Source organism: Podarcis bocagei (genome assembly GCF_964188305.1).
Source record: "Podarcis bocagei genome assembly, chromosome: 4".
In the NCBI taxonomy this organism is placed as follows: Eukaryota; Metazoa; Chordata; class Lepidosauria; order Squamata; family Lacertidae; genus Podarcis; species Podarcis bocagei.
This window is the reverse complement of record NC_138128.1, coordinates 98,767,032-98,781,817: the sequence shown is the minus strand read 5'-3', so window position 1 is coordinate 98,781,817 and position 14,786 is coordinate 98,767,032. Positions and strand designations below refer to the sequence as shown.

Below are 14,786 nucleotides of genomic sequence, written 5' to 3'. Positions count from 1 at the left end.
AGATCCCAAATTAAGGACAGCCTGGCTACAAATACATTAATAATCACGATTTCTGGGTCCATTTCTGAAGTTTATTAGATTTATTAAGCAATAAATCTGAGACAGCATATGGTTTAAGCACCGGGGTGGTGGAATTGGAATCCAACTTAGAAAATGTTTCTTTAAAAAAAAAAAAAAGCCCTGGAAAAATGTGTGTTACGGGTGTTTCTTATTGCGATTGTCTTTCCAGATACGATAGTTCAGCACAGAGGCAAAAGTTAGCCAGGCTAAATAAGGGTACATCAAATATGCTGCTGTTTTGTTGACATGGTACCAGACAGTAGTTGTAGCTGTTGCTGCTCCTGTGGTGAGCAAGATAGTCACCAGCCCCTGGAAAAGAAATGAATGACGTTAAAATGAGTTCTTCGTGGGATCCCAGAGCAGAGAGGGCTACAAAGAACTGCAACTTCGGCCACACACCCCTTTGCCTTGTTTTTGTGCTGATTACACGGCATTTACCCAATGTAGTACTTGACCCCTTTAACAGCAACATACCCAAATATCCATGGGCTTTTGTAAAGCAAAAAGTCAAATGGCCAAAGCTCCAGGGATTTTGGTTGACCATGCCAATAATGATCTGTGCTCATTATTGCTCACATTCCCAAGTCCTTATTGTGGGAACTCTGCTCAGCGGAATCTCCTTCCCTCTGCCATACATGAAGGGTCATCCGTCAGCAACTTCAGATGTCTCTGAAAGTCAGATTTCTGGCCAGACTTCACGTGACTCATAAAACTGGACCCCATTATTGTTGAATGTTGCTTTTGGATTGTATTTTTGTATACTGGTTAGCGATTTATAAATATTAAGCAGTTAAAAATGCTTTAAAATTAATTAAAAACAAATAAGCATTCCTCTGACAACTCTACAACACATACAAGTTTCCCAGCGGGTAACTTATTGCTGAAAGAACTCCCTTAAGGCTGAAAGCTGGCAAACCACTGCTCTAAGCCACAAGGGCATGGACTGACACAGAGCATTCCCCCACTTACCCAGCCTGTTTGGTGCTTTCCGAAGAATATGGGGACCCATGACCAATTTAATGCCAGGTTTCCTGCGTACAGCCCAAGGGGAACCAGGGATTTTTCATTGAAGCCTCCCAATTCCCTCCACACGAGGTAAGAACCATATCTGAAAGAATGAAAAATGTCCTTTGTCAGAAAATGGACTGGGTGCCTGAGGACTTTAACAGAAATCCTAAACTCCATACTGAGAATAATGCAAAAGTCATGAGACGCTTATACTTGCATACCTTGCCAGGGTTTCTGACACATTAGAGAACACTGGTCTCCTTATCCTTCTCTACAAAGCCACAAATGCCTATATATTGCACACTGTTACTGTAACTATTAAGTGTATAAAATTTTACAAACCTGTTCACGATAATCCTAAATAACGCCCCCCACCCCAAAATCAGTTGAATACTCCTCACAATTGTTAATGTCACCATGTTTTTCACAACTATGTTATGTTTCCCAAACTTCCGTTATTAACCATAACTTGCTACCTTTCCAAAACATTTCAACAAATTGATAATAGAAATTCCGTTACTGGGAGTGTCACAACCAAGGAGGTCTTGCTTATTAGAGTGTGAAGACAGTTGGCATAAATCAGGAGACCAAAGCTCAAATTCCTACTTGCCCTTAAACTTGCTCAGTGACATTTGCAGCCAGGCTCCTCTGATAAGGATAAAAACAAGTTTCTTAGACGAAGGGTCAAATACATTGCATATGTGAGAAGTAAGAAATAAATGTGAATACATTAAAAGATGAGGTGGTTCAAGCAGCAAGGCTGTTCCTTTACATTTAAGTGTAATGTGCAATTACATGTGACATTTGGCACATGATTCTTCAACATCAACTTCGTTGGACTGGTCATGTTGTGCGGATGCCTGATGATCATCTTCCAAAGCAACTACTCTATTCTGAACTTAAAAATGGAAAGCGTAATGCTGGTGGTCAACAAAAGAGGTTTAAAGACTGTCTTAAGGCAAATTTTTAAAAATGTAGTATAAACACCAACAGTTTGGAAACACTGGTCTGCGAGTGCTCCAGCCTTTACCAAAGGTGTCATGGACTTTGAAGACACTTGAACTCAGGACACAAGGGAGAAACATGCTAGGAGGAAGGCACGCTTGGTAAATCCACACCATGATCAACTCCTGCCCGGAAACCAATGTCCCCACTCTGTAAGGACACGTGGATCCAGAATTGGCCTCCACAGTCACTTACAGGCTCATTGTTAAAACCGTGTTTATGGAAGACAATCTTGCTCGGCTATGAGTGATTGCCAAAGAAGAAGATGTGTAATCTTAGCTTGTGAAAACTAGCTTTTGCATTCTCTTCCACCAGGTGGCACTGAACAATGTGGAAAACACTTTGCGGAAGCAACCTGTTCAAAAGGGACGGGATCCTCTCCCTGTCCTGCTAGCTAGGTCCCAGTGGCCGGGTTTCAAATCCCTGCTTTTAATAGGCAACCCAGTCAGATGGGCAGGGTACAAAAAATAACATTGTTATCATTGATTGCTTAGGTATTCAAATAGCGAAGGGCAAGGCTACCTAACTTCCTGTACAGCCATTCCCTAAGCAAGTTCTCAGCTGCAAACCACACTATAGCTGCAGCTGTGAAGGAAGCTGTTTCTTGCAAGCAAATGTCAGGGGTGCTGTCAGAAGGTGAAGCAGTGATGCCGCACTAAGTTATCTTATGGCTGTCATGTGGCATTGGAGGAGAGCAGATGTTTTGCATACAAAAGGACCCAGGTTTGATCCCTGGCATTTCCAAGTATTGTTGGAAAAGACCTGTTTGAAAGCAGTCAGTGAACAGAAATACTGATGCACCTGGAGCAATGGCCTCACTCGGCATAAGGCAGCGTCATACAGGGCAACTGCACCTACCCCAGCACTGGTACTAGCAAATGTGCCTGCTCCACCATTATTTATAGGTACGTATATTTATAGGCCTAGTACCAAGTGATACGTACCTCAGCCTGTGCCCTTAAGTTCTAGATTGCAGACATCAAAACTTTACATCTCTGTGCAAGTGCTAAAAAAAACCTGGAAATGAGCTTTTGCCACAATCTTCAGGAGCATGAAAATTCTCAAACTTCATGTTGCTAAGAATCTCTACTTTCATTTTCTTTTTAATAAGCAAGTATTTTAGCCCATAGGGTAAAATATGGGCATAATCCCTTCAGATATCCAAAACCAGAAGAGAGCTTGATAGGATTTACTTAGGCAAGTTCAGATTTCTTAGTGTACATATTTTTAAAGGCTGTAAACAACTATATTGTAAATATAAGACTACATACCCCATTGACGAATATAATGCTCCCCAGACAGGTGGGAAAACCCAGTTGGGGGGGCGCCAAGATGGCTTCTCCAGTGATTCATACCACGTAGGCAGTTCTTTCTTGACAATTCTAGCTCCCCAAATGCTCCCGGCGTTTGGCAAGAGTGTGAAAGCAACAGCAGGAGCCCATGAGGGAAGCGCTTCCATTTCTGAAACAAATATGCAAATTGGGTGAGAGTTGACTTTGCAAAGTGCAGTTTCACAAATACCAACAAAATATTAGCAGTGCAGAAAAGGTGATAGTTGGGCCTATATGCCTTTGCCTGCCGGTGGCTGAGAGTTCGAAAGCAAGGAAGGGTGGTGCCCTGCTGCAGCAACAAACTGGGCGCCTGAACTGGTTTCCAAAGACTGAAGGTGGGGAACTGATTCTATTGAACGTGTTTTCAGTTCATACAAAAAAACTCTGTAGTGTTTGATTGGTGAGTCCCAAACATGTAGAATCATAGAATTGTAGAGTTAGACGGGACCTCTAGGGTCATCTAGTCCAACCCCCTGCAATGCAGGGATCTCAACTAAAGCATCCATGAACCGGACACAGAATTCCAGGTGTGGCAGAATAGAGCAGGACTATTACTCTCCCCTTGAGCTGTCTGTGGTTACCCAATCCGTGTGTGTGCGTGTGCAATTCAGCATTTTTAAAAGTGCAAATGGGCTTCAATTAGATTTAGGTGGAAAGAAGAGGATGAAGGTTGCAACTTTCCCAGGAGAAAGGTATTCCAGCAAATATGGTAATGGAAGCATTACCTGCGAGGAGGCCAAGCCTTATAAACAGCATCAGACACAGGAAGGTGTTACAGAAACCCGTATAACTTGTTCCAATTAATTGTTCTAACTGTTGCTTAGCATACTTAGAAAAGGCTCTTTTTGGGTGCAGCAAGGTAAAAAAAGCTCAGAGTTCACATATACTCCACCTGCCTGTTTTATGAACGTGAATTTCTGGACATGTTCTATGGCAGCAATCCTAACCTCACCTGCCTGGAAGGAAGCCCCATTGAATTCAATGGGACATACTTCTGAGTTGACATGGTAAGGATTCCACTGTACCTCACTAGGTTATCCTTCCTGCCATAGTCAATAAATTGTTTGTGCAAATAATTAGGATTTTTATTTATTTATTACAACACCAGCAGCGGACCAACATGCAAAAAGTAAATGCTTCCCATCATGTTATCTCCATGCCAGGAAAAAATGTTGATTGTTTCATTTCTCTATATCCAGGTTCACTATGAAAGGCACAGGAACATCAGGGCCAGGGGTTTTTAAGATATTGACTCTGCCAACCACGGGAATGAGAATTAATTCCCTACTGGAGGCAAATGTGCTAAAGGAAAACGCCCATCCTCCTCTCTTCAGTGTAATTTGAACTCTCTACATAATACATTTGGTAAAATAGGGCAGAGGTTGTGTAAGTTATTACAATGCTTCTACAACAAGCCTAACAGGAAAAAAGTGGCTTCAAAAGTAAGAGACGTGATCAGTTTAACAAGTAGAGACCTTTCCACTCATATCAATTTGTCCTGTGAAATCGGACTTGTTTCATAATGTTTGCAAAACTTATCACCCTTTTTATGTAATCCCTCCATGTAATGGTTGTGGCTGAACTGCAGCCATTTTACACATTCACTCTGTTTTGTAATAGCTAGTTCAAGTGGGACAAGGGAAGAAAATGGGTATAATAAAAAGCCGCTTCTGTGGCTGAAATCAATTGACAAGCAACCCAAATCCATTTATTTAAGTGAATCTGCTTAATTTGGATAAGAATCACTCACTGGACATAGTAGGGGTTAATTGCTACGCTTTAACCAATCCAGGAGCAAAAAAAGTCTATGCAGGTTGGGAAATTCATTCTGGACTAAGAATCCACCCAAAAAGAATGTGCCTTTAACAGCCGCTTGGCAGGCTAGAAATTAGCAAGTGAAGTGCCCCCCACCCCACCCCACCCCCCACCCCGGCCAGCTATGCCAAAAACTGAACTGGTAGAAAGTTAGGCTACTGTTAAGGGCTCAAAGGCAAGACCAGAAACAAAAGGTGGCAAGTAAACCGATTGCCTCCTTTTATTTCTGGCCTTTAATAGCAGCTCCACATTTTACATGTGAATTTTTCTCAGCACTTTCTTGCAGGCCAAGAAAAGCTTCATCTGCTGAATTCCGTGCTGGCCAAGGGAGGAGAGCAGGGCCAGGTGTGGTGGCCGAAGAGGGTGACATCCCTAAAAATCTTCATGGAGATTTGCCAAAGGACTGTAAAACATGTTGCTACAGAACGATAATCACAAAACATTTAATCTCCTGTAAATTAAATTCAGGCAGTCATAACTTTCAGTCTCCAGTGCAAATCATCATTGAAATCCATGCTACTCCATTCAAATTTTTTAAAACTGCTTCAGGCTAGTGTGGGAGTTAAGCATGTCAGAATCAGCACCCTGCTCTACCAGTCAGGTTTCTGCTTTCTTTAGATACTTAACCCCTACAACTCCTGCTTGCAAACTTGCTTTGTTATAGCCAAGTACCGACTCCTAGTTGCGAAGGTAGCTGCTATCTAACGTGTGTCTTTAAAGCTGAACGGCATGCAGAAATTCAGCTGCTGAAACAAAGTGTTGAAAGAAATCATCCAGTGAATTAACACACAGCTATGAAGGCCTCTAGAGCCCTGGCCTTTAAAAGGCAGCAACAGAGGCAGATTTATAAAGTTGCTTCTCTCCTGTTGAATGCTCTGAGCCAGTGTGGAATTGCAGATGAACCCAAAGCAAGGTTAACTTTTCAAGAAAAGGCACACTTCACCAAACAGCCCTAATACGCAATTGATTCAACCCCAATGACCGTAGCCCATTTAAATCGTGGTTAGTTTTGGGTGAACTGGCTGGTGATGGGGGGCTGCTTTGCTGTAACTGCCCCCACCCCCTAAAAAAACTCTGAACAAGTTATAAATACAGCTCTTTATTCAATTGCTGTGGTTTATCAAGGCGTTGGGCAAATTGTTCCAAGTCTCCAGGAGGGGATGGAAGAGATTTATCTAGACAATACAGAGGTGCTAGAGGACTCCTTACTCTTTAGGAGAAGCCTGGAAGGGGGGGAGCTGGAGTAGCACCCCAACCCATCCTCTACAGCAAGTTGTGGGGTTTGCTTTCTCCTATTTAGTTTCTATGTTGGCAGCTGAGGAGACCAGGCGGCATCTCTCCAGCCTTCCGTTTTCAGTCGCTGACTTCGACAAACTTGCTCGCCCGCGGAGGTGGGGATCGCCTAGATGGGAGATGCGCTGCCAGGATTTCACGCCGCCCTTTCAGCGGTTACTGTGTTACCTGCTCAGGGCAGCCAGGTAACAATATCTCTGGCAACAGGAGGACCATCGGGGATACGCGCCCGACTCGGCGGAGCCCCCGCCTTCCTCGCAAGCTGTGGTTAACGCCCTTCCCAAATTAGGCACAACTCCTCGTGCCTTTGCCTTTATATGGATTCCCCCCCTTTCCTTTCCTATGATCCTGGAGGTTTTTAAGCAGAGGTTCAGGACGGCTCAGTCGGGAGACCTTGAAACTCTTAAATCTCAAGGTCGCGGGTTCGAACCCCACGTGGCAGGTTCGTGCATTGCAGGGGGGTTGGACTAGATGACCGGGGGATCCCTTCCAGCTCTACAGACCCCAGGAAGCTGCCCACGCTCCTAGTCCTCAGTGCGCATCTGCTGGAGCAAGCGCTTTCAAAGGCGTCCGATCCCGTACCTGCTGCTGCGGCTGCTGCTTCCTCCGCTGACCTCGCTGCTTGGAGAAAGCGAAAGGGTTGTGGGAAAGGAAGCGAGGGAGCGGCCCACGGGGCGGGCGGGAGGCGGAGAAGGGAGCAGGCGGCGCGCCCATCTCGAGGCCGCGGAGAGCAAGGAAGAGGCGCTTTGGAAATGCTTTGGGAAACAGAAAAAAGCCACTCCTAGCAGCGCCTGATTTAGAACCGTTTCATCCTAGGATCACGGGGCATCAGAAAGTATAACACAATGCATCTGCAAGAGAACAGGAATCAACCGCAGCAGAATGCAGTTACTGTATGCACGAGCCTCTTACACAGGTGCCTTAATCGAAATAAAATAAACAAAATTCTTTCCAGTAGCACCTTAGAGATCAGCTAAGTTTGTTTAGAGCTTTCGTGGGCATGCACACTTCTTCAGATACTTCTTCAGATACAGGTGCCTTAAGTAGGGCAGAAAACTTCAGTGAGAGGAGAGGCCGGAGTTTGCTTTTGCCGGGTCATCTCATTGACATTAGGTCTACTTTGAGACAAAGAGAGTCTCATTTCCTTTTTCTCTTCAGATCTTTCATATTTGAAAATCCCTTCTCGCAACAATGTGTCGTGAACTGTAGAATAGCCAATGCTCTTAAAAAGAGGCGTGGATACAGTTTCTGGTTGTGTGTCCAAAAAAATTATTTTGATGGCATGGTATACAAGACTAAGGGTGGCGCTGTGGGTTAAACCACAGAGCCTAGGGCTTGCCCATCAGAAGGTTGGCGGTTCAAATACCCACGACGGGGTGAGCTCCCGTTGCTCAGTCCCTGCTCCTGCAAACCTAGCAGTTCGAAAGCACAGCAAAGTGCAAGTAGATAAATAGGTACCACTCCAGCGGGAAGGTAAACGGCATTTCTGTGCGCTTTTCTGGTTCACCAGAAGCGGCTTAGTCCTGCTGGCCACATGACCCGGAAGCTGTGCGCCAGCTCCCTCGGCCAATAAAGCGAGATGAGTGCCGCAACTCCAGTCGGCCATGACTGGACCTAATGGTCAGGGGTCCCTTTACCTATACAAGACTAGGCTAAAATGTCTAGATGTTTCTTTGTCCTGCCACACTTGCCATTCTCTCCTGCAACACCCTTGGAGAACCACTGCTTCAAAACTTGGTTCTTTGGTGGAAATGGCCTTTTCCCTTCTCTCTCTGCCACATCACAGCTGAGCCACTGTGTGCTTTTTATTTTATTTTAGGAACTGCAAGAAAGCCCTCCAAGAAATTCTGAAGGTTTAAGGCAAATGCGGGAGACAGAGGTAGCAGAAAAGAGAGAGGCTCCCAGGTGAGAGCCTATGGCTTTAAGCAATGCATATTTTCCTTTGCTGTAAGTCGCTTGGAGACCTTCAGGTGACAGCTGGGGGGGGGCAAGGTGCTCGAGAAGATGGTGGCAATTCAGCTGCAGGCATGTTTGGAGAAAATCAGTTATCTGGACCCATAACTCCTCCCTCTTCATCCCACCATTTAAGCTAAATCTAATTTTGAACACTATGGTCATGAAAGAAAAACGCAAACTTTCCTGTTCTATAGTTGCCCTTTATTTTTTTTTATTTTCAGCAGTATAAAGGTAACTTCAACACACAGACTAAGCACATCAGGCCTTAACTTCTAAGCAGAGATGTATACCTAATTGCATTTTTAGATGTAAAATTTAAGAGAACTTAAGAGGTAAATAAATGCACACATCAAAAGTTAACCACCAGAATGTCTATGGGGATTAGAAATGTCTATGTTGCAACAAAGAAAAAAACTTGTGGAACCTTAAAGACTATCAGATTGGATTAAGATTCAGGTAGCCATGTTGGTCTGACGCGGTCGAAATATATATATAAAAATATTAAAAATGTCCAGTAGCACCTTAGAGTTTGTTCTTTGTATAAGCTTCCGTGTGCATGCACACTTCTTCAGCTACCAAAGATTGGATTAAGGTGTATCTATCTCCCTTAACATCTTCACACTTTAAACATACACGAATTTAGCAAAGTCTGTGTCTCTTTAATTCTGTGACTCAGCACACACACGCAACCACCTGGCACATATCTACTCCTCAGAGCCATAGGTGCCAGTGGATTTGTGCCTCTGTGTTTTTGTGGTAGATACGTGTCTACCACACGTGGTAGATATGTCTCTGTGGATTTGTGCCTCTGTACAGTATTTGCTGCTAACATCCACGAGCACGTGTAGAGAGAGGGGGGGACCTTGGGTGGGGTGGAACCCTCTTTTCTACGGCTCGGGTTTCCAGGCCGCGGCGGGGGAAGCTTTTTGCTAACGGACCGGGCCTTGCATTTCTCGCTTCCCAGCCCCGCACGCGGAAGGAGGCTCCCGTTGCCATGGCGACCTCCGCCGCGCCGCGCCTGCTGCCGCCGGGCCTCTCCGCAGGCCGCGCTCTGGCCTTCCCGGCCCTGCGGCGATGGCTGAGCCGAGGCGGAGCCCCGAGGCCCCCCGGCGCGGGGGAGGCGGCGAGCGCGGCGGGGCTGTTGCGGGACGCGGCGGCGGCGGCGGCGGAGGACGAGGCGCCGCGGTCGGGGCCTGGCGGGAAGGCGCGCCGGGCTCCCGAGGAGGCTTCGGTGCTGCTCTTCCCCGGCCAGGGCAGCCAGTTCGTGGGGATGGGCCGCGGGCTCCTGCGCTACCCGAACGTGCGGGAGCTGTACCGCGTGGCCGAGGGCGTCCTGGGCTACGACCTGCTGGGCCTCTGCTGCCAAGGGCCCGGCGCCCAGCTGGAGCGCACCGTGCACAGCCAGCCCGCCGTCTTCGTCAGCTCCCTGGCCGCCGTGGAGAAGCTGCACCAGGAGCAGCCCAGGGTGAGGGGCCGGCAGGGCACCCCGGGGGCATCTAGTCCAGCCCCCGGCCAGGCAGCCGCCTCCCCGAGAGAGGGCCAGGCAGGCGCCCGCAGAGCAGGAGCATCTCCCACCCCCAGGGCTTCCAGCAACTGGCATTCAGAAGCACTGACTGCCTCTGACTGTGGTGGCCGTGGGTTGCCCTCTCCTGACCTCCATTTGTCTCATCCAGGGGTGTCCAAACTTTTTTCAAAGAGGGCCAGATTTGATGAAGTGAACTTGCCTGAGGGCCAACCAAAGTTATTGACCTTTTTCAAGGATTGAAGTTGTTGTGCTTTTTCTTGGATTTCCCCCCCCCGCCAGGAAATAAACTGCCACAGGGGCTGGATTAAACCAACCGGCGGGCCGGATTAGGCCCCAGGGCCAGACTTTGGACATGCCAATCCTCTTTTAAAGGCCGCCACCTCCTGCGGGAGGGAGTGCCGTAGTTTGACTACGTGAAGCACTTGGCCTTTGTCTGCCCCAAAGTCTCCCAACGTTCAGCTTCCTGGGATGCTTCGCTAGAGTTCTATGTTAGGAGAAAGGGAGGGAGACTTTCCTCTGCCCACTTTCTCTGTGCCAAGGAGAAAGAAGCAGGCTGCGCCACAATTGACAGTGCCCAGGGGGTGCCGTTCCTGCGCTTCTCACACTATGTGAACTGTGTAGGGTGTTTCTGGATCACTTCCAATTGTTACTTACTGGAGACTTTTTAAATTTCTACAGGTAGTGGAGAGCTGTGTGGCAGCTGCTGGATTCAGCATTGGAGAATATGCAGCCCTTGTTTTTGCAGGAGCCATCGACTATGCAGAAGGTATCAAGAAAGTATTAAATGTTTATCTTAAATATTTGCAATGCACGGATAGCATGTAGCTCTGGCCGGGGGCATAGCAAGGGAGGTGGGGGGGCATAGCCCCAGGTGCACAATTTGGGGGGCGGGGCACAAACCAGGCACCCCCCTGGGATCCCCATCCTGCCCTGTCTGCTGCTGGGGGTCTCTGGGCCCTGGAGCCCAGCCTCACTGTTGCATCTCCAGCCCCCTTGCTGAATGGCTGCCTGGCCGGCGTTGGGGGAGTGGGAGTCACATGCCAAGGCTCTTTGGCTGGGCTCCTCCCTTTGCAAGTGGGGAGGCAGAGCAGCATGGCCCTGCTTGGTTCCAGTGGTGATGGCTGGGCTGGTGCAATGGATTCTTTGAAATCATTACATGGAAACATGCATTTGAGTTTGTAAAGTCACAGCCATTTTTCTTTGTAGCTTCCATTTATCTTATGCTGAAGTTAAGTCCTCTTAGAGTTTCTTTCTTTTCTTTAGCCTTATATGCGGTGAAGGTGCGTGCTGAAGCCATGCAGGAGGCATCGGAAGCTGTCCCAAGTGGAATGTTATCTGTTATTGGCCGGCATAATTCAAATTATGTCACTGCTTGCTTGGAAGCTCGTGAATACTGCAAGTCATTGGGAATTGAAAATCCTGTATGTGAAGTTTCAAACTACTTGTTTCCAGGCAGCAGAGTCATTGCAGGACATTTGCAGGTATTATTTCAAAATAATGGTTCTGAATATCTTGAAATTTGTGGGGTTTTCAGTAGCACTGCTGACAACCAAGAGAACAGTAGTACTTAGTCATATTCTGTATTTTGAGGGGAGAAGTTTGCTTGCTTGTTATATGAATTGTATTTTTATCCTGTTTTTTTACATTCAAAGTACCTATACTAATAGCCATCAATTGATATATTTAATTTTAAAAAATAATAATAAACACATTTAAAACCATTTCATAATAATAAGAACAATAGTAATGAGAATAGCAGAAGAACAGCATTAAAAATAAGTTAATGTTTGAAATCAAAGGAGCAATGAAAAGATTTTCACTGATTTCTAGGGGGGGGGGGAGTACAATAGATTTAGCCAAACAGGTCTTACAGACAAGCACATTTGCAGTGGGAAAAGGGCAGCCCTCCTCAGAGGTGATATCAGGGCCAGATGACCTCATAGTGAAAGGGGCTCCCTGGTTTCTCCGACTGTAAGTTTTTCTAGCTTTAAAGTTAAGCATCAGTACCTCGGATTGAACATAGGCACTGACTAGTGGAGCTCCTTAATATTCCCAACACATGTTGTTCTGCTAACCCTGGCCAACAGCTGTGCAGCTACATTCTTAAGTTTCTGAACAATATTCAAAGGCAGCCGCTTGTAATTGGGATTAAAATTGAAGCCTGTCACCTGGCAACAGGATCTAACTGACATGCAGTGATGATGTAAAGCACATGTAGCAACCTAGTGCTCTCCAAATGTTTTGAACAAAGCTCTCCTCAGCCCCAGGCAGCATGGCCAATAGTCAGGGATGATCAGAGATGTATTCCAACAACATATGGAGAGCACCACATAGGCTACCCTTGGTATAAAACAAAAATGGAAACACAACAAATGCAATTCAGGTATAAAAGCCACCTGCCAACATTTGGGTAGCAAAGACTAAGCCAGCACTTTACGTTTCCCTATAAAGTTTTAAGTCTCTGTTGAACAACAACTACCAGACTTTTAGAAGACATCTGAAGGCAGCCCTGTTCAGGGAAGCTTTTACTGTTTGATGTATTAGAGTATTTTAAATTTTTTTTTTGGGAAGCCGCCCAGAGTGGCTGGGGAAGCCCAGCCAGATGGGCGGGGTACAAATAATAAATTATTATTATTATTATTATTATTATTATTATTATTATTATTATTATTATGCTTTTTATGTCCTTTATTTTCTTCCTCTTGGAGGCATGCGTCCTCTGACTTGTAGGCCACAATGAATTTATAGGGTTTTCCTAAGAGCCAAATGACATTAACAGCAGTTCTAGATTGAAGGCAGTAACTCTGTTTTTGTGGTTCAGTGTTCTGTTTCGTTTTTATTTCAGGCTTTGGAGTTTTTGCAGCAAAATTCAAAAAAATACTCATTTGTGAGAGTGAAAATGCTGCCAGTCAGTGGTGCTTTTCATACACAACTTATGGAACCAGCAGTGGGACCTTTGTCTGAAGCCCTCAACTCAATTAATATTCAGAAGCCTCTCATCCCTGTCTATTCAAATGTGGAAAACCGGAGATACACTGAACCGAAACAGATCCAGCGCTTGTTAGTGAAGCAGTTGGTTTCACCAGTGAAATGGGAGCAGACGATGCATGCCATCTACGAAAGGAAAAAAGGAGTAGGATTTCCTTATACTTATGAAGTGGGGCCTGGGAAACAGCTAGGGACAATCCTAAAAGGCTGCAATTTGAAGGCCTGGAAGTTCTATGAACATATTGATGTTTCAGAAGATGAAAAAGCATAGAGATGTCTGTAGGAAAAGTTTTCATTTTAAATGGATTTATTGTTAGGTAAAAATGAAATCATGCAAGCCCTGGAGGAAGACACAACATAGTCTTTTGGAGAGGGAGCTGTATACCGTTGTGCCATTGCTATCTCCCTACACAACTAGCACAGAAGAATTGCTTGTTACCTCAGAGGCCACTCTGGGTCTCACTTCTTCAGACAAACAGATTTGACCACGAGTCATCAATTACTTTGCTACAAACTTTTTAAAGAATTGTTTTATATAAGCCTGATCAATAGCACCTGCATTGGCCAAAGAATCGTGGTGACTTATGCTCAGTGTCTTGCTTTAACTTTTAAGAATCAGTGAAATAATAATAAAGTTAAAATGTTTTCTTTGTTTTACATATCATTTATTGTGGGTGAGAGATCTGCATTTGGTGTATAATCGGTAACTGTAACTTGCCCCACTGAGATAATATATTGGGTCCAGTGATTGTGTGACCCATTGTATGCTATCTATGCATAATGTCCCATTAGTTTTTTAGAATACTCACACTATTAAGGTCCCCATTTTGCAAAGTACCTCATCAGTTTTCCTTCTGGTCATGAGTAAAATTATAAATCGGGCACCACAGGTTTTTGGAGAGTTGGGTCTTACTGACTGGATGCAGAAAAGGCTCTGCTAAAGACCATGTGCTGTAGACAACTGAGTGGTACTCAGAATAGACCCATTGAAATTAATGGGCTGAAGTTAGCCGTGCCTTTTAATATCAGTGGATCTTGTCGGAACATGAGCCCCTTCTATGTAGCTGGTAACAGCATTGCTGTTTAAGTGTCAGGAGTTTTTCTTGAGACGCTTCCATCTGTTCAGAAGATGTCCAGAAAGAAAAGCTGGGAATCGCTCTCAACTTGCACAGGGACTGTGTTCCACGGAGAACACCTATAGCCAAAATCACATATAGTCAAAGCACATTAGGTTCAACAGCAGGTGGATTGCCAAAGTTTCCCCCCTCGGATGCCCATCACCATTTGTAATCTCTCTCCCCCCCCCCCCACCAGCACATAAAGCTGATTGTGCAAAGTTAAGTTTGTGAAAATTGCAAGTTACCTTTATTCTTGCTAACAGCCTTCCAATATATGTTTGCTTTTCAGTCAAAAGCATAAGCACTGTGTTGTGTTAAGTGGCTTACAGTGCAATCTTCTGCCAGTCTGAGAAAAGACAGGACTTCAAGGAAAACACAGCATATTGGTCCCATGGTTATATCATGAGGATGTTGCATAAAGAGCGAGTGAAGAAAACGTTACCATCCCACACTGAACACTTGCTGTGGAAGCACTCCTATCAGTGGATGGATTTTAGATATTCTTTCTAGAATCATCTCAGGTAGTCTTCTGCCAGAGGATGGCAGCAGTGTATAAATCATTTCTTACAGCTGAGATAGGTAAAAAAATCTTTTTTTTTGTAGCAAATACAAAATGTAAGCATGCTTTTTTGTTTGTGCGACACCTGTGGGTTGAAATAAATCTCAGTGTCCAAAAGCATTGAACTG

At 45.3% G+C, this 14,786-nt stretch overlaps 2 protein-coding genes and 1 long non-coding RNA gene across 4 annotated transcripts in view; 1 reads left to right on the top strand and 2 right to left on the bottom strand.

Moving 5' to 3' along the window:
- Positions 1-49: 49 nt before the first annotated feature.
- On the bottom strand, positions 50-7,168 carry TSPO (translocator protein). Its single transcript, XM_081191944.1, has 4 exons — positions 7,095-7,168; positions 3,345-3,534; positions 1,030-1,168; positions 50-369 (listed from the first exon to the last, which is right to left on the bottom strand). The coding sequence occupies exons 2-4, from the start codon at positions 3,530-3,532 to the stop codon at positions 196-198; spliced, it is 501 nt and encodes a 166-aa protein (XP_081048070.1). The 5' UTR covers positions 3,533-3,534; positions 7,095-7,168; the 3' UTR covers positions 50-195.
- Positions 7,169-9,447: 2,279 nt separating this feature from the next.
- MCAT (malonyl-CoA-acyl carrier protein transacylase) lies at positions 9,448-13,628 on the top strand. 2 transcript variants are annotated; one of them, XM_081191812.1, is made up of 4 exons: positions 9,448-9,768; positions 10,672-10,759; positions 11,257-11,474; positions 12,839-13,628. In XM_081191812.1, the coding sequence occupies exons 1-4, from the start codon at positions 9,463-9,465 to the stop codon at positions 13,250-13,252; spliced, it is 1,026 nt and encodes a 341-aa protein (XP_081047938.1). In that variant the 5' UTR covers positions 9,448-9,462; the 3' UTR covers positions 13,253-13,628. The 2 variants fall into 2 exon arrangements, with proteins under 2 accessions (XP_081047938.1, XP_081047937.1); XM_081191811.1 differs by having other exon boundaries at positions 9,448-9,933.
- Positions 13,271-14,786, bottom strand: part of LOC308585878 — a 98,901-nt gene continuing 97,385 nt past the window's right edge. Inside the window, exon 2 of the long non-coding RNA XR_014007660.1 lies at positions 13,271-14,045. This is a non-coding gene — a long non-coding RNA (uncharacterized lncRNA). The remainder of the gene's footprint in view (positions 14,046-14,786) is intronic.